A 23939-nucleotide genomic window follows, 5' to 3' on the forward strand; every position below is an offset into this window, starting at 1 on the left:
TTGTTTGAAATAACTTCTTATGAATCTGGAAATTATTGATTCTATTACTGTCTCTACATTTCTCAGTATTTCCATACTTTACCATAAGTTTAGTTTATTTCAAACAGTTAACGTCCAACCTATAGGTACTAGAACAGCTGTTGAGACAATACTACAGTTTCTACGCCATTCTTTGATGTCTGCCTCGATTCAGCCAGCGTCTAATGACGTATGATTAATGTTTACATAAACCGCTCATCTCGTAGAATTACAATCGATACCTACAGGTGCGGCCACACCCATCGTCTTAATATTCACCTCGCCCAAACAAATTAACGGTCCTACAATTAAACCCATACACGAATCGGGAACCGAACCGCAACCCGGCCGCAACTGGCGAACCTCCAACCAACATTCCACTTATTATATTCCACGAGCGGACGCTATAAACGTATTCCTGAACATATCACGTAGGCTACTACTAGCAATTTTAACCAATCACAACGCGACAATTCAACTTAATAGCTTTGGCCACGCCCAATCACGTAACCGCCTATTACGAAGCGTGTAACGACGCAGGCTTTTAACTCCGCGACGATAACCGACGAGCGCGGCCGTCTCTTTCTATTATAGAGCGGCGTCCCCCTCTGTGGTACCGAGCCGGGACGTCTAGGCTGAGGGTAATAGAGTCTCGTTTGGCGCGTGCTTGGTTTCAGTTGCACGTCCGAGGTCGAGAGAGGGGGACGCGTGCAACTGTTTTCGATAATCGGCCGCGCGTTCCGTACGTGAAAATCGGACAGTTCACAGCCAGTCACGTCTGCGTAAAAACGGATATATGCCCAGAATATTTATTAAGTGGGTGGCTGTGCGTGACTTTTCCCCTGTGAATAGCTATCCCTGTAAATGATCGGTCGCGAAAACAGAGCGGTTTGTTTGATAACTGAAAAGCATCGCGGCCGAAAACTCGCATCACGCGTGAGCGCGAGCGAATATTGAACTTTTCCGAAATGTTTTAAGTTTGAGAACTCTACAAGAGCCGAGTTATCCCGGTAGTTTTGTGTTGGACATAATTTTTTATTCATATTGGACTGACGAAATGTGTGTGCGCGCGAATAGAACTGTCAAATAGGACTGATTCTTGTTGAAGTAGTGTGTGAGCATGTTGCCATATCAAGCGGTGGCTATGGACTACGTGGCGGGGTTTCCGCACCACCAGCGGCCCGGGGGGCTGCCCGGGGTGATGGGCCTGCCCGGGCCGGGGCCGGGGCTCAACCCGGGCTTGAACACTGCCTTCACCCATTCCTGGTTCGTACAGACAAGCCCGGATATCTGTCGGCAGCAACAAGCATCCAACCAATCGCATCTCGAACCTGGGCACGTTTCATTTTTTTCTTTATATTTTAATTTTTATTTACACTTTTTATAGATTAATGCTAATTGAATGTTTACATGTTGTCACGCTTTAATGGGAAACAAGTTTGAACACTCAATTAGTATTTATTTGAATGATGCGGTCAATTTGTTTTGCGTAATTTAATAATTGTGCTTCTTTTTAATGTGCTTTTTAGTGTTTGAATAAAACTGAGATGAAAATAAGAGTGGGCATTATAATAATAATTTTATAAGATTATGTAAGATTGTTGGTGAAGTGAAATTACCCAAAATATTGTCCTAGATAGAGATCTCTATGATACAGTGGAACTGGTTTTTGTAGCGATTGTAATTGTTCTGGGTGTGTCATCATACTTGACTTTATTTCTTATGGACAGGAAGTCTGTATGATAATAATTTAATTTTATGACTGATACTCAGATTTTTCTAGTTTTTTTTCTCAAAAAATAAACTTCATTTAAAATTCGTGATGGAAAACTGATAACTATTTTTTTATTCAAAAATAAACATGTAAAATAAAATTATTTCTATAAAAACAATAAAAAACTTGATTTTAAAAACAACGAACTTGAATAACTAATTTCAATTGTCAACAATATTAATATTTTATTTTTAAATAAAACATAAAACTGAGGACAAAACGAGTTGCTTAAATTAAGATGTTTATCTTCGCATGACTCTACAAGTCTACAGTTCTTGCAGTGCTAAGAAAGTGTAGACATAAATATAATATTCAATGTTATTTTATGAATTAAATTATAATTTGCATAAAATAAAAATAATGCACTGGACATAAGAATTGACTCTACATTTGGCAATCACAAGTAACATTGAAAAAAAATTATAATAATAAGCAATTTCATACTCCAATTGAGTATATTAAACTCAACTAAACAACAATAATACAAATTCGCATTAAATTTTAATACAAACTCAAAACCACAGATTACAAAATCAAAATCAATCATTCGCACGTCACACACACACACACGTCATCAATTTGACAGTTAAAAAAAAAACAAAAAAAACGCGGCAAAAACGCAGATCTATATCACATCTAATATATATTATAAAGGCGAAAGTTTGTAAGGATGTATGGATGTATGGATGTATGGATGTTTGTTACTCTTTCACGTAAAAACTACTGAACCGATTACAATGAAATTTAGCACACATATAGAGGGTAACTTGGATTAACACATAGGATAGTTTTTATCCCGGAAATCCCACGGGAACGGGAACTATGCGGGTTTTCCTTTGCGAACGCCGGCGAAGCCGCGGGCGGAAATCTAGTATGTCTATAATTTGTCGAGACAATACAACTTTTGTAATCTTTATAATATCATCAGGTTGGCCTTCGTAATTTGTCGTTTTCCCAGAAACATTCGTAATGAGACATGTAAACGAATGTTTTAACTCAGTTTATTCGCTTTAGAGTAATTGGCATGAGAATTCGGTTCATTTAACATTGATTTGTGGGATGATAGAAGATAAAATTATGTTCTTGTAATAAAGTAGGTTGTTAAATCTTTGATTATGACAATAATTGTACTGACCTACCTACATGTCTGAGTTATGTTTTTCAGTAACGGTTTTAGGTATATAATTTTTTTATTTATCTTCTGGTATACCTACCTAGTATTACCTAAATCCTGAGCTTTAGCTATGCACCCTTTTCTAGGTACTTGTCCTATTACAAATGCACGTTTGATCTCATTGGAAAACAATTTATTACCTCCATAAAAAATGTACCCCAAAAGAATTAAAACAATAAAGAACTAACACAAAAATCAATCAATTACGAATAGCATTAAGCAAGAAAAAAGAAAACATTTCCCAGCATAATTTACAATCGAATTTAAAGAGGAAGCTACCAATTTGCCGCCTGTTTTTTCCACAGATTATGTTATTGAATGGCCGAGTCGTGGTTAAGTCTACCGTTATAGAGATAATCTGGATTGGATACGCAAATCGACCTGCAAATGATTGACTGCTTTTATTGTTCTTTTAAATTATATGTGGATCAATTGTAGGTGGTAAATATGGATGGTTTTTCAATAAATTCAACTATTCATTCATTTTTTTTATAATTTTAGTATGTTTTAAGACATAGAGCAAGATTTTAAACGTCTGGATAACATTTTATTAGTAAGCAGTCATTCAAATAACAATAAATCCAATTAATATTTAAAAAATTTCTAAGACAATGAAATGGAATATAACACTTACCTGAACATAAGGTACCTATCAATATATTTATAGTAAACACATTATTTAATTATTTATAATACAACACGACACAAAATCTAACATGTGACGCATATAAAATTCTTCACAGCATTATGAATTTTCTATAGACTATAAATTTCAAAAACTATACATCGAGCTGTTTAAAACCTTTTGTATTAAACAAAACCCTTTCTCTCAGAATCAAAGCACTTTCACACTTCGTCAAACTCCATCGTAAAAGGTACAGCAAAAAGCATCCTGTATCAGACATTTTGATTGAAAAATAAGGAGCGTAACTAAATAATAAAATGAATGTATGCAGGGAAGGAACAAAGGAACTCTTAAGTTACTTCGATGATAGACTTGTTTCATAGAAATTCTATTAACTAGCGTCTGGTGTAAATCGTTTCTTTTTTATTGAAGAATAATTGTGAATAGATGAGTCTTGTTAGTAATAAGAGATGGCTCTTGTTACCTACTTGTAGAAAAGATTCGCTGATGTGGTTTCATAATTTATGAGAGACATAATATTTATATAATTAATATGAAATGGTTCAAATTTATTTAAATACATAATAAGTGCTTAATTTACTTAGGTATTCGTGGCCCTTGCAAGGCGAAACTGATGGAATTTGGTAAGCAGATACAAATAATATTTTTATAAAATCAGGGACTTTTTATCAGCATAATGTTTAATTTTCGTATGAATAACAATGCTGTTATGGAAATATAATTAGTGAAACATAGGTATAGAGCTTTATAAAACACTAATTGCCTACGTTTTCTGATCTTTTGCGATAACGTATATTCCACCATAAACTTAAAATACTAGAAATCATTACAAAAATTGAATAGAAAGAAATAATCATTCAGCTATCAACCCATTTGGAACTCACCGATATAAACATAGCTTTTCTGAGTCAATCGATGCACCTGATCTCACAAAAAATACAACAAAAAACATGAATCTTTTGTGCGACCGCAATTAGTTTTCTAACTATATATAACATGTTTATTTTAAACAAGTTTTTATATGTGTAAATAGATTATAATATTCGTAATGAATAAACAACTAATGGTTACTAATTATATTAATTTTAAATCATGTTATAATTGATGTTTCAATTAAAATAATATAAAATCTATATCTAATAATATTATAAAGTGGAAGAGTTTGTTTGTTTGTTTGAACGCGCTAATCTCAGGAACTACTAGTCCTTCCGATCTTAAACCACATCCTTTGGAATATTCCGATTTATTTAACTCTATATCAACTTGTATAATAGTAACCTTTAATTAATATTTATCATTAATATCGAATACACTTAAACCTAAAATAATTAAAACTGATTATTTTTATTAAATTGCGACTAAAAACTGAATCTACTTGTATTCAGAGGCCGCAAGAAAAAGCTGACTCATTAGAATTTGTTACGCCCTACGTTCATTTAATTTTTGATCTAGTTTTTATTCTCAAACTGATAACATGTATACACAGCATGTATACAATAACTGTTATTTCTTGGTTAAATATTTGATGATATTGAACATTCAGAAACATTTTTTGAAATATTATTTCGTTGCTAAATATCTATGTAAGATAGAGTGTTAAAATTGGCAATGCTAGTGAAAAATTAAATTGGCTAGAAAAATTTTAATTTACGGATTTGAATAAAAGTATGTAGTGCTTTTTGGCATAAAATTAACTTTTATAAGTATGTTATGCATTTAAGAATGTCTTAATGTCATGTAGGTAATTGTAATTACAAAATATGTATGTAGTTGTAATTACAAGATGTACATGTAGGTAATTATAATTATTATAAATGTATTGTAAATTTATTTTTTATTATAAACTAGCTTTCCGCCCGCGGCTTCGCCCGCGTTTTCAAAGAAAATCCCGTTTCCGTAGGATTTCCGGGATAAAACCTATCCTATGTCCTTTCTCGGGTATCAAAATATCTCCATACCAAATTTCATGCAAATTGGTTCAATAGTTTAGGCGTGATTGAGTAACAGATAGACAGACAGAGTTACTTTCGCATTTATAATATTAGCACAGACTAAATATTAGTATGGATTTGAATAGCATAAAATAATAAAAGCTATTGAAAGTGTTATAATAAATTATAATCAATGTATTATGATGCAATCAAACTGTCTGCGGTTTGGGCAACGGTCGGCAATTTCAGGAAATCAAATTTCATTCACACGCCCCTTGATGGTACATTTGTTTAAATTGCAGGAAATTATTACGTATTTATATATAAATTTCTCTTTTTTTCACATAAAGTATTAACAAGCTGTGTCCTTGTTAAGGTCGTAATTTCTTTAATTTTATTCAAACAATAAAAAATAAAAACTCTTGTTCAATGACTGCTCAATAGAAATATAAAATGTTTATATAAAATAAATTTACTTTTGAAGACAAATAGTCGGTCTACACGAATTTCAAAATTGCGCAAGAAGCTTGCTAAAAAATCTACTTATAGAGACATGTACACATTTGGTTACATTACATTTGGTTCTAATAATTCAGCTCAAGACAAATCTAGATACATATTATTCATGTACGTTATTGTAAAATTTAAGTAAATACTCGTACCTCGATAAGTCGAAATGTCTTATTGTAAAATCCATTAGGTAGCATAAGAAGTTCGAATTTCGACCATGGATATAATTCTAGTACCTACCTACCTACTGTAAAAAAAATTGTTGCCAAACTTCAACTCTATAAGAAACTGTATCATAGTTGTAACAGGTTATCAGTATAATAAGATTGCTAATGCTAAGTGATAAGAGTACCACAGACTTGATATTATTATATTTGCGCAAGCATGACAAGTCGTGTAGACCGGCTTTAACATTTATATAAGAGTCGTGTGTTATCGCGTTAATTCATCAAATTCTTCAACAATGACTTAATAGAGAGCATTTAAGATCGTATGTTAACGTTTTAACAGTTATATTTTAGTTTAAAATTTAAATTTGTAGCTAATCTTTTAAGACATTCTGGCTGCGCATTTTTTAGTGCATTTTGAAAAGACAGGTAAAAACTAGTTTTGGAAACTTTGTTAATATGGAAGGGATAAGATTTTTGAATTAAAAACTAGAAACGTAGGTCATAGGAATGACATAAGGTCAACCAGCAACTCTTGTTACAAAATAATTATTTTTGCGTGCAGACCATCTTATATTACTTTATATTGTACCTACATACATAATTATTCATTCATTCATTCATTCACATTTCGAATGAATACAGATTTAGTACTAAACCACATCCTTAGCAACCCTCAGTCAATTTCGGTGCCAATTCAACCCTAAAAGAAGGAATTAAAACAACAGGGGTCAGTACAAAAGTTCCCTGATGAGGTAAAGGGGAAAATAATGCATCATTTTCGGGAGACTTGTCCTATTTATACCAGCGATTGATCGATTGTCACCCTAATAGGAATATCTGCTTGAAATGGCAATGGTTTCCCTAAACATCAATGTTTTGGATCAGTTTCAAAAGTTGGTGAGAACCTATTTAATACTTTTTGTAACTATAAACTTGGGTCATGTATAAAAAAAAAGGATTAATTGAAGCAATTCTAGAGCAATTGCAATTGGAGACCGTTTTATCGTCATAAAGTAGATATCATAAACTTATTAGAAAATCCATAGTGATAGATAGTCCTACAAACAAAGTTATTAGTATCGAAAGGTCTATAAATTCATAGGACTTCAGCCATCAATAAAACGTCAATAATGAGTTGAAGCTCCTCCGGCACTGATATTTCTTGCCAATGAGCCATATTTCTAGCTCCTGCTAATTTCTTAAGTTTTATCATTCTATTACATTCTATTATAGGTTAATTTAAGATCAATAGATCTATATAGTTTCCATACTAAATTTCTTTGCACTACCATCAGGATGGTAGATGGTAGATGGTAGATGGTAGACCCATGGTAGATGTTTAACAAACAGAAGAACTAAGTAGGTACATCTACTTACAATCTAGGATCAGAGAATCTTTATTCCCAAAAGATTTCCAAATGGCCAGTAAAATCGTATTAACTAACGAGCAGTGCAAAGTGCAAGTATCCAGCCAAATAGGAAAAATGCCAGCCCGGGGCGCAATCAGCCGTCCCTTCGACCGATTATAGCAAATAACTATTATTTGCTTCTCCTTTCAATTGCCGCCCGAAATATTCTCTTTGTATTGCTAATTTGAGACGCAGTTCTAGTCGTATTTCGCAAATGGTAAAGAATTTTACGTTGCACATAGTTCTTGCAATGCTATTGTTAATGTTTTGATAATGGAATTTAATTTTTATTGTTATTGGTGTTGAGCTCTTTTCCGCTTAGAACTGGTTTGTTTTAGATGCTCTTCTAAATTGTCGATTTAGATGAAAACCCTGATGGTCGTTGGAATTTTCTCTAGAAATGATAAATAGTAAATACTCGTAATACCTTTGGCTATACCTAATCCTTTTTTTTAAAGATTCCAATGAACCATAAGATCCAAATTTAGAAATCTATTTTAAATCTGCCGTAATATAATCTCATCATTAAAATTACAAACCAATCCTAGGTAGGTGCCTACGCAAAAAAACATATATTTTTCGTAAATCCTCACTAAGTCCAATCCATGCATTTATGAATAAAACAATTTTCCAACTTCACTCCAATTCTGGCGGCTATTTGCTAACTCCGAGCGACCATTAGTCATCCTCGTATCAACGCTTCGCATAGATTGGTCATTTTTTGTCCACAGATAATGTAAGGCCGCTAGGGTGCGTTCAAGTTAGAATGATTGTCAGTTTTGAAATTTAGACGTTTATCAAAAGGTTTCTGAACGCGATTTATCCACTTGTCTTACTTTCTACGATTATGCATAGGTACTTTTTTATTCAGGTAGAAATAAATGAGATGAAATTAGACTCCTAATTAACTTAAAATGTAATGATGATGTTTTCTCTTGTACCTAGATTGACAAATTTAAAAGCTTTATTAGAGGTGGATTCCTTATTGAATATGCATACAAATTAAAACTATAATCTACAGAAATACTACTAAATTAATACACATAAAGACGATTTCAATAAATGTCTTCCCCATTCGTATTCCGAGCAGATTCAACGGAAAATTGGATATGGCGTGATTATTAAAGTCCAGCTAAAGAGCGGCAATTTGGCCCGCGCGCAAATCGTTCGTCCCACGGGGACCGTCCCGGTGTCCAACTTGTTATGTTGCTGGAAATAGACAAACATACGTATTTTTTATAAATAGGTATTGATAGTATTGTTTTTAAAGATGTTGGAAGTAATAATTATAGAAGTAGCAGTAGGTAGGTTATAATTTTGCGAAATACGTTTTTAAATGTGATTGTAAAATATTTAAATACTTACCATTAACTATGTTATTTTAGTTTTGAAAAATATTGAAAATAATCAAACTGTAAAAGATCTGTCAAATAAATAATAACAACATACTAAAATTAAATTGACTCTATATTAATGAAAAATATTTATAAAATCGTCTAAAAATTTACTTACAACGTTTAACTCTAAAGTCAGTCACAAAAACGACACTATAATTGTTATGTTACACCTTAACTGCATTTTTTGCCGCGTTTTTTACTCTGTTTCGTTTTCATACCGCCTAATAGATGTGACTTTTTGCGCAGTCGGTTACTCAGCAAAGTTCATTATTTGCTTGATAAGTTATCTAGACTCTGTATCCAAATTAGCTCAACGAGACATCATAACGGTAAAACGTATTTTGTAGGTATTATGTTAAATTTCAGAATTGTAAATGAAAAATATTGTGCTGTTGGTTAAAATTTTTGAGGAGATTTCGTAAAAAGGAGAGAAAAATTACTGTGATGACAAAATATAACAATTTAAAGATGGGTACCTAAAGATAGATTTTTCAAATGGTTTTCTCTAAAATAACATTTTGAATAATATTTTGACGTATTTACATTTAAATATAATTAACAATTTAAACCTAGAAAGTTTGGGAAATTGCTCAATTTTGCTTAACAATATAATACAAAACAAGAAGGTTGATTTAACTTCTCAATTTCGCTTTTTTCCATGCTAATTCTTCATCCCATACTAGTTCACTTATAACGACACATTACCCAACTAAATTGTAATGTCACGTAGCTATTATGATCAATGTCACAGCAGCTCTATGTCGACAGGGTCTCTCCAAATTTGCCGAGTCATACGATGCTCATCTTAGGGCATAGTTGCCCCGAGACCCGAGAGACCGTGCCCTTTCGATTATTTCCGATTGGCGTAAACGGTTTTGATAGTTGAATTTTTAATTTAACAGAATTTTATGTTAGTTAGGAGAAGGATTAAAAACATTACGTACCTATTGAACAGAGTCTATCATTTACATAATTTTTTCGCTAATTGAAATAAATTATTTATTAATTTATTATATTATCTCGTAGGTGCTCATTCAATGTTTTCGGTGACTTCAGTAGTTTCATACATGACAACATAGAAGTCTTTATTTATTTTTCAATTGCTTTTTCACAATTAAAAATTATTCCAAGCAATGGATCAAAATCATCTGTTTCACCCATACAAAATTGGAAATATTCGGAATTTTAGTGACCGCGTGACCTCTCTTTGGTTACGTATATTTTTAAAAAGAATGCTTTTTATGCCCCAGCAACACCAAAACCAAGACAAGAAATTTAAACTCGTGACGAAGCCGTTACATTTCTTTTATATCTAAATTTTTGATGACCTTAAATGTTTGTACCATTTTCGTAATATAAAAACAAAAAAAAAATAATTCCAAATTCAAATTAACACTATCTTCGACAAACTCATCCACTAGAAAAAAGCAATCACATTCCGAATTCAAATATTGTTCATTTTGGCGCCTTGTGACTTGTGACATTAAGCCACAGATTATATCGAAAATAATCGTTAGTTATATCAATAATCCTGAGGCGTAATAAGTCGATGACATTTTCATTTCCTACATCAAATATGTTCGCCCCTTGCGCTGTATTTATTTCTGCCCTTCGAATAAATGAAGTCCAATCGTTTAGCTAATATATCCGTGTTGATGTTTATCTGTGCTCCGTCTCACTTAATATTTGTGATGATATCACTTGATTAATGAATGAATTCATTAACTTGTTATGTACATGGTTTCTATACATATGTAACTCCATTGAAGACCAATAAAAAGGAGTATTACGTTATACCTATGCTCATTATAATATTATCTACTATTCAACGTTTCAATAACATGATAAAATAAACGAAATCTTCGTTTCTAGATAACTTAGTAAAAACTTTTTATTAAGTACCTAGATATTTAATCATCTTCCTAGTTAATCCCGAATATAAATAGAATTAAATATTGTAGAGATCCATCATTACACGCTTAAATCATACAACAGACAAGTCATTTGAGCATCTATCTACAAAGAATGCCAATTTTCTGTAAGCAACGACTATTAGTGCGAAAATTTATTCGCATTCCGTGAGTGACCGTAGGGCGTAGGGTCTGCGAGGCCCTTGGGAGGGAACGGTTGACTTAACTCCAACGGCTCGAATGTCCGCGCTTTTAAAGAAAACTAGCAGACCCTTAAGTGCATGAGGTGTGAATTCCTCTTTGGAAACTTACACTTCTTTTTGACAAGAATGTACTCAATTTTGTTGCGAACTTTCGACCCTACTTTGGGGATTCGTTTTCTTGTAAGAGCGTTAAATTGATTACGGTCTCATGTTTAAATTAAACGAAATATAATGTAGCACTGCAATTATGTTTCAACGTTGCATTTTAAAGATAAAATTACGCAAAAAACAGTCACATAAGATCCTGGGATTACTCAAAGTTCAAAAGAACGAACGGTATCTCAAGAGTCGTACAAAAGATAAGTACTTGGCCCTAAGTTATAATATTTCATACCTATTTTATTATATCGCTCCCCGCTGTTCTGAAGTGGTTAACAGTGACATAACCACTTGAAGTAACAATACTACATGACGTATTTGTCATATTTTAAGACCCTATTAATGTGACAAAAATGTTATAAGATTGTATTGCATTCAATCATTTCGTCGGGTATAGTGTGGCCTTTTCAAACTACACAATTAAATTTCTTTTTTAGTGGTTAATGGACAGAGTTATTTAGTTTTTTACATACGAACGCTATCCTTTTTGACAAAATCTTTCAATTTTTTAATCAATTCTAATTTTGGTTGTCACAATTAAAAAAAAATAAACTAGAACTCGTTTGATTATTCTATCACTGCATTTAAAAAATAATCGAACTCTACGAGTTAAAATCATCATTTCTTTAATGATAATAATAATCATTAATCTTCTCCCAAGCCAACCAATACCAATACAATAAAACCAATGTTTTGCCTCACGTCTATTCATCCAGAAAATACTCGAAAATTCCCATGCCTTGTAATCCTTATATTTTGAGGGTTAGGTGTCGGCCTTTTATAGATAATATAATACTATAATAGTAGCAAAGGTGACAGTTAACAATTTAACCAAGAAGGTCGGATAGCTTCATTTTGTGGTATTTTTAATCTGTGCTACTGTGACAATGGTTAAGTGTTGAGTGATAACTATTAGCGCCTTGTTAACGGATTGGTTCGTGGGTAAATGTGGTGCTTTATTGATTGAGGGAATAGAATGGGTTAGAAATGTTAAGAAAGATGCTCTATATTTATAAATAAACATATTTTGAGAAAGTCTCTCCATTTATCAACTAAGAGACTGATTGTAAAATTTATATTATACAAATAAAATACGACAAATCTGTTGCACCTACATAATATATAAAACATCGTAAAGAAAATGTAATATTTGTAGAGCTTTCAAGTGTTGTCTTCTTCAAAACTTTCCTCACTATTCCTTGTTCTATTTTGCTTCATTTGATACGAAAAGAATACTACAAAAGAGAAGAATCAACAATCAACCAATTTTATGACCGAGCCAAATCTCTAACCAATCATACTAATTAATACAATTGCACAGGACACTAAAATGGGATGCTGCAACGCTCATCCGTCATACCGGGCTCCCCAGGGCAAACTAATTTTCTTGCCCGGGACAACTCAATTTGTCCGGGACATATTAACCGTAACTGCGACACGGTTGCGTAGTGGACAGCTTTTTACGACCAGCTCCCCGACTTTATATTATTTCAATTTGCAATTCTTATTTCTTTTCGTTCTTTCTTGATTGCTTGTAAGGTTCAGAATTGCGTAGCAAGTTTTGGGAGTTACGACGTTTTTCGATCGATGGTCACCAATCATCACTGACCATTGGAATACAGAGTTTGACTTTGTGTCTTATATGTATAGTTTAGGGGCTATTTTAGCTTGACGTTTTGTACTAGTTGTGGGTTCGATTCCCAGGTGTACGGGGTGTCGAGACACGTCCGATAACAGTTAAAGACGACCACTTCTAAGATGAAGGGAGGTTCGTCATAACATTGACGAAATTTATTGAAGTAGACAGTCGGTGCTTTTATCTATATAAAACTTTTTTAAGTTAAACTTTTAGGGTCATATAGCAGAAATAAATATTAAATTTGAATCGAAGGAAAATTGACCAAGAACAAGAATGAACTATACCTACATTTTTAACCAAAATAGCGAATTTTGCACTATGTATTTCAGTAAAAAAGTAAACATTAAAGTCCACTGTAAGCACATAATATAAAATACATTCCTTGATATTAAAACTGAGTTAAACTTACGAGTAAGATAACTTTTTTTCTATAAAAACATATTTGTTTATATTTAAATAATTACGTCAACCGCATAATTAATAAATACTTATCCATAATAAATATTTAAATCACACTTGATTTATATTGATATGACTTAATGTTTACATAATTAACATTCATTAATGTAATGGTGGAATACCACAGATAATATAATAGTCTTAATAAACGTGGCTATTTATACAGATAATTAAAATTAAACGCATACAACGTCAGGTCGGCGTTTTATATTCGATCTTTTTTTGAAGAGAAGAAATTCTCAAAAAAGTATAAAACAATTCCAAAGTAATACTTAAAAAGTTAAAATCATTACTAAATCATACTTTAATAGTGAAATTTTTCAAAATTGAAATAAAGAAGGAAAAAAAAGATATTAATTTTAATGGCATGCCACATAGGAAAAAAGAAAATTGCGTTTAAAAAAATATTCTTAACCACTAACAATCCTAAAGCAAACTCTTTCAAATAGCATTACAGATTTACGCATCACTACATAGTATAAAACAAAGTCGTTTTCCCTGTCCCTATGTCCCTATGTCCCTTTGTACGCTTAAATCTTTGAAACTACGCAACGGATTTTGATGCGGTTTTTTTTAATAGATAGAGTGATTCAAGAGGAAGGTTTATATGTATAATAAGATCCATTAAGTAGTGGAGAAGTACTGTTATTTTTGAGGTTTCTAATGTGATGTCGTAAAAAATTACATTTATTCCGCTTACATTGCAAACGCAGGCTGAACCCTACGAGTTTTATCAAAATAATGTACTAAGTATTATACACATTGAAAAGGTCTACAGAAAAGTCCGCGATGGTATATGTCTATCTCTTATGGATAACCCACAATAACTTTTTTTTGTCATTTACTTTTTACGACAAATAATGGCTAATTTTCGAAGCGATTTTAACCAATACAGCATTAATCCTTAACCAATTAAATACCATGGATACATTGTTCATTTAATATAGATCTATATGGCCCTTTACACCGTATGATTTAAGTGAATATTTTCGAAGATATTACAGATTTAAAAATTGCAGGACGTAGCGTTTGCGGCCGCCCGGCTATGTATTTTATACCCGTGCGATGCCGGAGGCCGGAGCGGGCCGCTATATTTTTATACCTATACAACGTTCACAATTTTTCTGTAGTGTATTTAGTATCAGCATTGCACCCGTGCGAAGCCGGGGCGGGTCGCTAGTTAAAGATATTACAATACAATAGCCAGGGGCAAGCAACCCTCGGTCACTCTAAAGTTATTTTAAACAATTTAATGCCGTCCGCTCACTGACCCTCGAGGAACATTAAATCAGATGAAATAGCCGCTGTTTTATACTTGAATCCGTTTATCGGAAATTTAGATCTAATCGAACAAAGGTCCGCTTACGTTTTCTTTATTTTTAAGAGTTATTAGTCCCTAAGCTGTTGTTTTGATAAGGTTATTGTATTGGGTATAAACGTAGGCAATACATTACGTAAGCTTTGGCTTTCATGTTTGATAATGACGTCATATTTTGGAATAAGTGGACAAATCTATGTTTTCAAAGAGGCCTTTATATGTAACGTGCGAGATAGCTGTTTCCAAATGACCTTACTCAGGTGACAATAAAGCAAGCACTCTCGGGAGCGTTGTAATCGAGCTCGATCGTAAAACAAAACCCATCACGGGATCGCTTACGCCGCACCAAAGGTTTACTGCCCCTGCCTGTCTTAATGCTTACCTTTGTTTATTGTAAATTGGTAATTTTACGAAGTCTGGCTTTGAGAAATGCTTAGAAGTATCCAGTAGGGTGGACATAGCATGTACATTGGTACTTCATGTGAAATACATTGGAAAATAGAAATGTCATTATTGATGATGAATATTTCTGAAAATCTTACAAATACAAAAATAACACTTTATCATTTTCAAAGATAATATGAATTCGTTTTTAATAATAACATAAGGTACAAATGATAAATAAAGACAGGCTTCCATAATATTAATCCGAGATTTAAGCATACAGATGTCCAATCTTTTTTGCACGAACTTTTCAATTTTTTTTGTAATATTATTAAATTTAGATATTCATTTTAAACTCTACATTTGAAACAATGCTATGTTATAGGTCATGCCATGCTATAGGTCCTCTATTGCATATTATTTGATTGAAATTATTCATTTGAAACAATTTTAATGAAGCCTAAATTTAGTACTGAAAAAGTTCATTGAAAGTTTAATTCGTAATCATATTTTACGATAGGATGAATTAGTGCACTTACGTTAATCGAAACAAATGTACCTCCTTAATCTATTCCCAAATAGAAAGCTATCAAAAACCATCCACCACGAATTAAAAAATAAAACCTACCATTTTAAAAAATAAAATACACAGTGATTAAAATAAGCTCATTAGGGCGTAGGGCGGGTTAGGGCGCGGCTACACCCACTCGATATGAATATATACGTACTTTATAACTTTATAAGTTATAGCGTGTTTTATTCGTAATATAACCTGTTTTTGTGTTATTAGCATATCCACTTTGATGTGTAGATAAGTGTAATAATAGATTTTTCTATACGCATGCGCATTTTCTAGAATTTTTTGTATTTGAATGTGTTTGATGTACGCTGTTTTTAAGTTTGAAGTAAGATTTATTAATTACAGTATACTAAAATATATAATTATATGTATATGCCTACATAGAAATTGTAAAAGAAAGATAAGGAAATGATTTCAAAAATAGATAATATTAGGTATCTACTCATAAGAAAAATAAAATTTTCTTATCATAACGAATAATTTTATGTATTTTGTTTTCTGTGTACGTATAAATGTGTAAAATAATGAATTTCTTTCATTATTTTAACACCAATCTAAACATGTTTCTCGTCATTTAAAATATTTTTTTCAAACTTTATCTAATTGCCATAGATTTAATTAATTTTTGTTGAACATTATTTAATATATTCAAAATACACTTTAGTACCTACCTTAAAAAGGGCGAGATGGCTCTTGACCCAATAGGCCATTTGTATGCTAACTTTAAGCTGCTATTTAATTAATCTGTCTTTTTTAAAAATAACCAATCTCTACATCACGCTTCTCATCAAATAGACAAAAACCTAACCATCCCTCTCCTTACAGCATCCTCGAGCTACGAAAAGAGAAAAGCCGAGACGCAGCTCGCTCACGGCGCGGGAAGGAAAACTACGAGTTCTACGAGCTGGCGAAGATGCTGCCCCTTCCAGCTGCTATCACCAGCCAGCTGGATAAAGCCTCCATCATCAGGCTGACTATAAGCTACCTGAAGCTACGGGATTTCTCCGGACATGGCGATCCACCGTGGAGCAGGGATACTCCACCGACTAGCAAGGCTTTGAAAGGTGAGGTTTATTGAAATATCTTCATAAATAGTCATAGGTGTAGAATATTAGTCTTTTAAACTATGTATTATTCTTAATTATATTTTAGTAGTAAGCATTTGTAAAGTGATCTGTACGGTCGGAGACAGTTTTACGAAGAATCAAGCTTTATAAAGCATTTGAATGCCATAAAACCAAAAATATAAATTCAAGAATCAAGCTTATATTTAGATGTATTATTTTTTTTCCTTAAGCAACTATTGGCATTAGTAGACAAAAAAAGTAATGTTTAATAAGATAAAATCAACGTACAAGAGTTTTGAATTCGAATATCTTTTCCACCTTTAACATAATTAAGTCTTTAGTTAATAATCAAAATTACAGTACATCTTCAACTCAAACTCAAAACAAACTCAAACTCAAACATTTATTTATTCAATTAGACTTCTTCTAGAAGCACTTTTGAAACGTCATAGGTACATATTTTTAACATTGACCACCAACAACGCTTACAACGCTTACAATACACTTCTTTAATAAATTTTATGTTCATATTCCAACTCCTTTGCACATTTAACTTTATTAATAAATATAAAAGGATTCAAAACCAATAACGAGAGCATATTGTGGGCACAAATAGCCCATTGGTACACCCTATGCAAAATGAGTGAGTGCCTTAAAATAACTGAGGAGGGTTCGCAAATCAGATTTGCCTTCGTCAAGTCATTGTCGGCGCTAACCGTGTTATGTCGCTCCTGTACGGTGCGCAAGTTGTGAATGTTTTTTTATTTATTTTAATACTGAATTTGTACTATTTATTTTGTGACTGAACTTTCAGATATGATAGTTTTGTGCAAAGAAATGGTCGGTTATTGCTTGCTTTAGCAATATAGTTTTTATAATAGATACGAGCAAAACACACCTGATAAGATTGTAATGCCCGTATGGGAAAATCGATGCGACACCTATATTTAAGTTTAGGTACTTTCTTATTATAGGTATATATTTTATGAGTTTTATATTTGCCTCACTGAAGTTATGTCAAAATAAGACTATATTAGGTACTGCAAACTTGCATTATCATCCGTATAAAAATATCATAATAACTTTATATGATGAGAAGAATGTTGATTATATTTCCTAGAACAAACAAATAAAATCAAACAATTTATTATTAAATCAATTGCAAAATCCATATTACATTATACCATTTACATTTCTTCTAAGCTTTCTAAGAATTTTCTCAACACTACGAATAACTAAAAATTGCCAAAAAAACGAATTTAATAAAGAACCCAAGCTTGGGGTAAATCACGAAGCGAAGCGAAGCGAAGCGAAGCGTACACGCGAATAAATGCACCGTGGGGACACCGCAATGCTTCAAATAAATAAATTACCTATGCCATAGCCGTAAAATAAACATTTGTTTTATAAAACAAACGTGGCACATGTGGCTTCATTTGGTTTAACTAACTCTCTTTTTGTGCATTCTTTAAACTGATTAAGATTTAGTATTCTGCTCTGTTATGTAGCTGAATAGTTTTTTCTTGCGAAAACGAAATTGTAGAGAGTGTTTTTAGAAATAAAAGCTATTTGAAAGCCCACTAATAAGATAATTAAGAGATATATAATACGACAACTAAATGAATTCCTTGACTCGTATTGCATCAAACTATTTTTTTTAATATTTCAACGTAATACCATGTTAGTACATTTATTTTTATATTTTCTTTTCCTTTTCTAATTCTTAATATTATCTGAATCTTTACTCACTATCTATAAAAAAGACAAAAAGCCCAAAAGCTTACACAGCAAATTCATAACAAGTGTACTAACATGCCCCATAGTAAATCCAATTTTCATCCCCTTGCGACTAATGCGGCCACGAAGAGAATCACTACATACGCCACTGTCATTTTAACTCGATTTCAAACCCACCTATAGTCAGAAGCTGTATTAAAATAAAAAATATTCGACGATAAAACATGAGCGTTTAGGGTGTCAAAATTGTGTGGCATTTTTTGGGGTAATTTTGGTATTTCTTGCCTCACGTACGATTTGAAGTGGTACTTTAAATAGTACATCTATTTGGAAATGCTTTGATATATTTCGTGTTTTGTTTTGTGTTTAATAGAGTTTTCTAAGTGCATATCACTACATAGTATAAAACAAAGTCGCTTTATCTGTCCCTATGTATGCTCAAATCTTTAAAACTACGCAACGGATTTTGATGTGGTTTTGTTTAATAGATAGAGTTATTCAAGAGGAAGGTTTTAGAATATAATTTATTAGGTTTCAGACAAAGCGGGCGAAGCCGCAGGCGGAAAGCTAGTTTAAAATATAGGAGAAATCAAAATACAGCATAATCCCTTGTAAAATTATTAATAATTATTGTCTTCCACATCACAAAAATCAGTATAAAACATAACTTTACAAAGAAAAGTACCTACGTATATTCTTGTGCTTACATTTTATATTTACAATGATATAAAATGCTATTTATCCTGTAAACAAAACAGTAGGTAACATGTAATTATGGTACTGACATTCATCACTGTAGTATGCAAATTGGTTAATCATATATTCTATCCACTCCCACTTAAATAGCGATCTATTATCTTAATTAAAAGGAAAATTATAAACAATACCGACTCACCACATGTGTATCTATATATATAAAACTCAAAGGTGACTGATATTATAGTGATCTATCAACGCACAGCCCAAACCACTGGACGTATCGGGCTGAAATATGGCATGCAGGTAGATGTTAGGACGTAGGCATCCGTTAAGAAAGGATTTCCCGAAATTCTTGCGGGAACGGGGATAAACGGGGATGCACTTACAAAGTCGTGGGCGGAAGCTGGTTATAAATAAAGCTTATCTGACATTATATTATACATTTGATTGTGTATTTTTACAGCTGATTTATAAAAGCTAAATTAAATTTACTTGCCTTGGGTTTTACCAGTAGGTAACCACCTACCTCATCACTACATAGTATAAAACAAAGTCGCTTTCCCTGTCCCTATGTCCCTATGTCCCTATGTCCCTATGTCCCTTTGTACGCTTAAATCTTTGAAACTACACAACGGATTTTGATGCGGTTTTTTTTAATAGATAGAGTGATTCAAGAGGAAGGTTTATATGTATAATAAGATCCATTAAGTAGTGGAGAAGTACTGTTATTTTTGAGGTTTCTAATGTGATGTCGTAAAAAATTACATTTATTCCGCTTACATTGCAAACGCAGGCTGAACCCTACGAGTTTTATCAAAATAATGTACTAAGTATTATACACATTGAAAAGGTCTACAGAAAAGTCCGCGATGGTATATGTCTATCTCTTATGGATAACCCACAATAACTTTTTTTTGTCATTTACTTTTTACGACAAATAATGGCTAATTTTCGAAGCGATTTTAACCAATACAGCATTAATCCTTAACCAATTAAATACCATGGATACATTGTTCATTTAATATAGATCTATATGGCCCTTTACACCGTATGATTTAAGTGAATATTTTCGAAGATATTACAGATTTAAAAATTGCAGGACGTAGCGTTTGCGGCCGCCCGGCTATGTATTTTATACCCGTGCGATGCCGGAGGCCGGAGCGGGCCGCTATATTTTTATACCTATACAACGTTCACAATTTTTCTGTAGTGTATTTAGTAATTAATATCAGCATTGCACCAGAGAGAGTAGTATATTCTTTGATTGCACCCGTGCGAAGCCGGGGCGGGTCGCTAGTAACTCTATAATTGAAACATTGCAGTACTCTGGAACCCTCTCAAAACTAAGCAAGACGGACTTGTCTAAACTATACCGCACTATACATAATGCAGCACTCCCAAAGCTCACAAGAACCTCCAGCAAATGAAGCGCCATAAAATCGTCAAACCAACCCCATTTGAATAAAACAAGTCACGTTCGTCAAATAAGCAGCGCTAACAAGCGCTGTATCGCTAGCAGTGATTGTTAATTGATTAGATTAAAAATTTTGGCCCAATTCCCCGCCTATTGTTACAGTGGGGTTGCCTGAGTAATTATACATTTTATTAATGTCGGTGTCTTTTACAATTTGCCTGATGTAATTCGATATTGCATAAGCGTATTTAAATGCTGTCGTGTTTATTTTGGAATTTGGTTGGGTAATAATGTAAATTTTTTTAGTTAGATTTGTTTGTGTGTTATCTGTAGTGATTCGTTTTTTTATTGCACGACAAAAAATTTGCAAAGATTAATAATGAACAATAGATTATAATGTAGAGTCAATTTAACAAACAAATTACATTGTAATGGCTATTACCAAAATACACTTTTCCTTTTTTCCATTATAAATGGAGCTAATATACGGTAGTAAAACAATCACTCGTAGTATAAACAGATTCAAAATCCAACCACCATTAGCGAAACTGTCAACAGATGTCAAATTAGTTCGTATTGTCAGTTTGTAATGAGGATAATTGAATAATAGGCTACATTTGACAGTTCTCTCGGTTATGTGGAATAATTTATTTATGTAGGCTAGGCTAAAGCTTCAAACGTTTTGGATACGTTCCTAATAGTGTTCCTACCACATGCTAATTTCAAAAATTATATCGCATAATTCAATTAAATTTATATCGCATCATTCATTTAAATTTATATGCAAACTAGTTTACTTTAGCCGCTTCTCTTACGTACGCTACATGACTTTTGCCACACAAACTTTTTAGCTCTATTTTTTTTACAAGTCTGTACAAAAGCCTATAAAACATTCCATGGCTCTATCAAACGTTCTGGAAAAAATTATAAATCTTTCGAAATAATAATATGTACTAGTACTAATAGTTACTAATAGTAAAAAAAATCGCGTAACATACTATCATAATCTAAACATTAATATAGGTAGGTACTTAACATCTACCTATTTCTAAATGTTACTTACAAATTATAAGAAGCAAAATAACCTCGCTATTTGTACACAGAATAAAGCTCATACATCACAAAGCGCCATATTTCTCAATACAATATCAGGAGACAAGCAGATAAATTCGACAAATTAACTTCGCGGTAAACACATGTTAGTTCCCCATATGGCCGCGTGGTGGCAGCACTGATTTATGGTATGGGGTGTTGAACATGATACTGATTCCTTCCTTTATAGTGCGTATTTTGTATGATTTTTTAAGAAAATTCGTTGGCTGTGATTCTTACTTTATTATGGAAAGCGTTTAGATATCCCTTGAACTTAAACAAAAGTATAGACTTTTCCAGTAAAAAATTATAAGAATTTAAATAAATTTACAATTTCCATATTATGGTACATAACTAATAATTATGTTGTATTGAATGGAAATCAAAGATCCTAATAATCACATACAAAAACATCTGCCTCTAAAACTAAATGAATCATTTATTCCAAATTTCTACTTTCCCTAAAAGAAGATAAACTTCGCATAACCCTAATCCATAGAAAAACATAACCTCACTTTTCTTGTAATTCCCGTGTCCTTAATACAAGACCGTTGTAAATCATATCGTGGCACATCTGCCGGCAAAATAGAAAAATAACAATAAATAAAGGGAACACGGACAAAACGACACCCGCTACGAAATATTGGAAATTTTGTTAACCCGCCAACGCTGTAGAGAATATCTGAAAGTTTGGGTCAGAGAGACCTTTTATTCAGTTGGTTTGTGAAGTTTTTATTGAGATGTTTTCGTCATAACGTAAGTTAAATAAAGGATAATAAACTATGTAAAAACATAGATCTTTCTGAATTTTCGTAATTTTATAATATTTTCATACACTTTAAGAGAACTATAAATGTAACAAGTATGTCAAGAAAAAACTCTTCTTTTCTAACCCTTTAATACTTCGCTGAATTCCTTGATCTCTTCTCGAGTTAACCTGCTAATCCGGCCCATAATGAACTCAACCCTAACCCTTAGTAAATACACTTTAACAATGCGCTCTAAACCCCTTTCTTATAAACTTTTTCGTACTGTAACCACCTATTAGAATACAATTGATTGTTCGGATTCAAATAAATAACTTTACACGTATTATTACGTTGACTCATTAAAACGGTATAAATCTATAAAATAAAGTTTAATTATAACAATAAATTTTTCAAATATCCCCGTCAATATGCCGCACAGCGCTGCAAAATACGCATTATTTTCAATGTATAGTTTTGGGAGCATTTTTCCCTCGTCGGTGCATCACAATCATCGCCCTGTGCGAATCTATATTGACAGTACGTGTTCTGAATAATGTGCCCTTTTCCGGGATTTTGCAGCTATTTTTATTTAGTATCGATCGTCCGTCCGGTCAGTCCGACCCCAGACGATGGAAGGGTTATTCGCCCGTGTAATTGGCTAGTTACAATTCATTATGTTCCGCTGTAGTGATTTTTCGGTATTTCTCACTTTATATTTGATAGAATCGATCTAATGTATCGGAAGTTGGTGTTATGTAATTTTAAATGTGTATGAATTGAAACAGGATTGAGTTTTTATTGTTTATTGTTTAAAGAAATTCTTCATTTTATTAAAATATGTGTCTTAAGAGTCGCACAAACAAAAAGCTTTGCTTCGATTGTATTTTCATTGGTCTATCTTTTTACAGTTTATTTATTGGCAGCCTGATACATACGATCCCTTTACGTATCCTTCTTACTAAATGACCATCTAAAGTTTAAGTGTAACAGATTACACATAGCATCAGAATTATGATTTTTTCTAAGAAGCTTGATAAATATAACATAAAGTTCTCAATAAATGGATATTCAAGTCTGTGTATTCAAGTGCGGACAAAGGGAGGTAATTCTTCATTAGGGGTCGGTCAAGTGTTGCCTCTGGGGGTTGCCAATCAACACTAGACCATTTTATTTATTGCTCCTCTAAGATGTCGGACACACTGTGCTATATTTATTGTATGGGTGTTTAGATTGGCAGTTACTGAAATGCTGAAATTTTTTTAAGTCTAGTAGGTACCTAATTTTACACTTAACTAATAGGTATATAACTATTAGGTAAGTACCTTATTCTATAGGCATATTTAATGATATAAACTATAGAGGATATAGTTTTCAATTTCCAATAAAACATATTAATAAATGCCTGTCGGTAGTTCAAAAAATATTAAATTTAAAACTAAGTATTTTAAATTTAAAATTATTTTTTTTTTCACGTATTTTTCAAATATATAATTTATAATT

The 23939-nt window shown here is 32.5% G+C and overlaps 1 protein-coding gene across 4 annotated transcripts in view; it reads left to right on the top strand.

Annotated features, from left to right (window-relative positions):
• The window catches only part of trh (PAS domain-containing protein trachealess), a 157315-nt gene that overhangs the window by 109773 nt on the left and 23603 nt on the right, over positions 1-23939 (top strand). For 2 of the 4 annotated variants that reach the window (XM_090113548.1, XM_090113549.1), the window contains one exon: positions 16507-16745. In XM_090113548.1, the coding sequence (XP_089969674.1) occupies positions 16507-16745 (239 nt within the window). Of the gene's footprint in view, positions 1-708; positions 1354-4196; positions 4236-16506; positions 16746-23939 lie in introns of those variants that run through there. The other 2 variants (XM_090113551.1, XM_090113550.1) reach the window with 2 other exon arrangements.

The sequence above is a fragment of the Colias eurytheme genome, chromosome 20 (assembly GCF_061535395.1).
Source record: "Colias eurytheme isolate Ceu_HAF_F1 chromosome 20, ilColEury1 Martin Lab GWU primary, whole genome shotgun sequence".
Taxonomy (NCBI): Eukaryota; Metazoa; Arthropoda; class Insecta; order Lepidoptera; family Pieridae; genus Colias; species Colias eurytheme.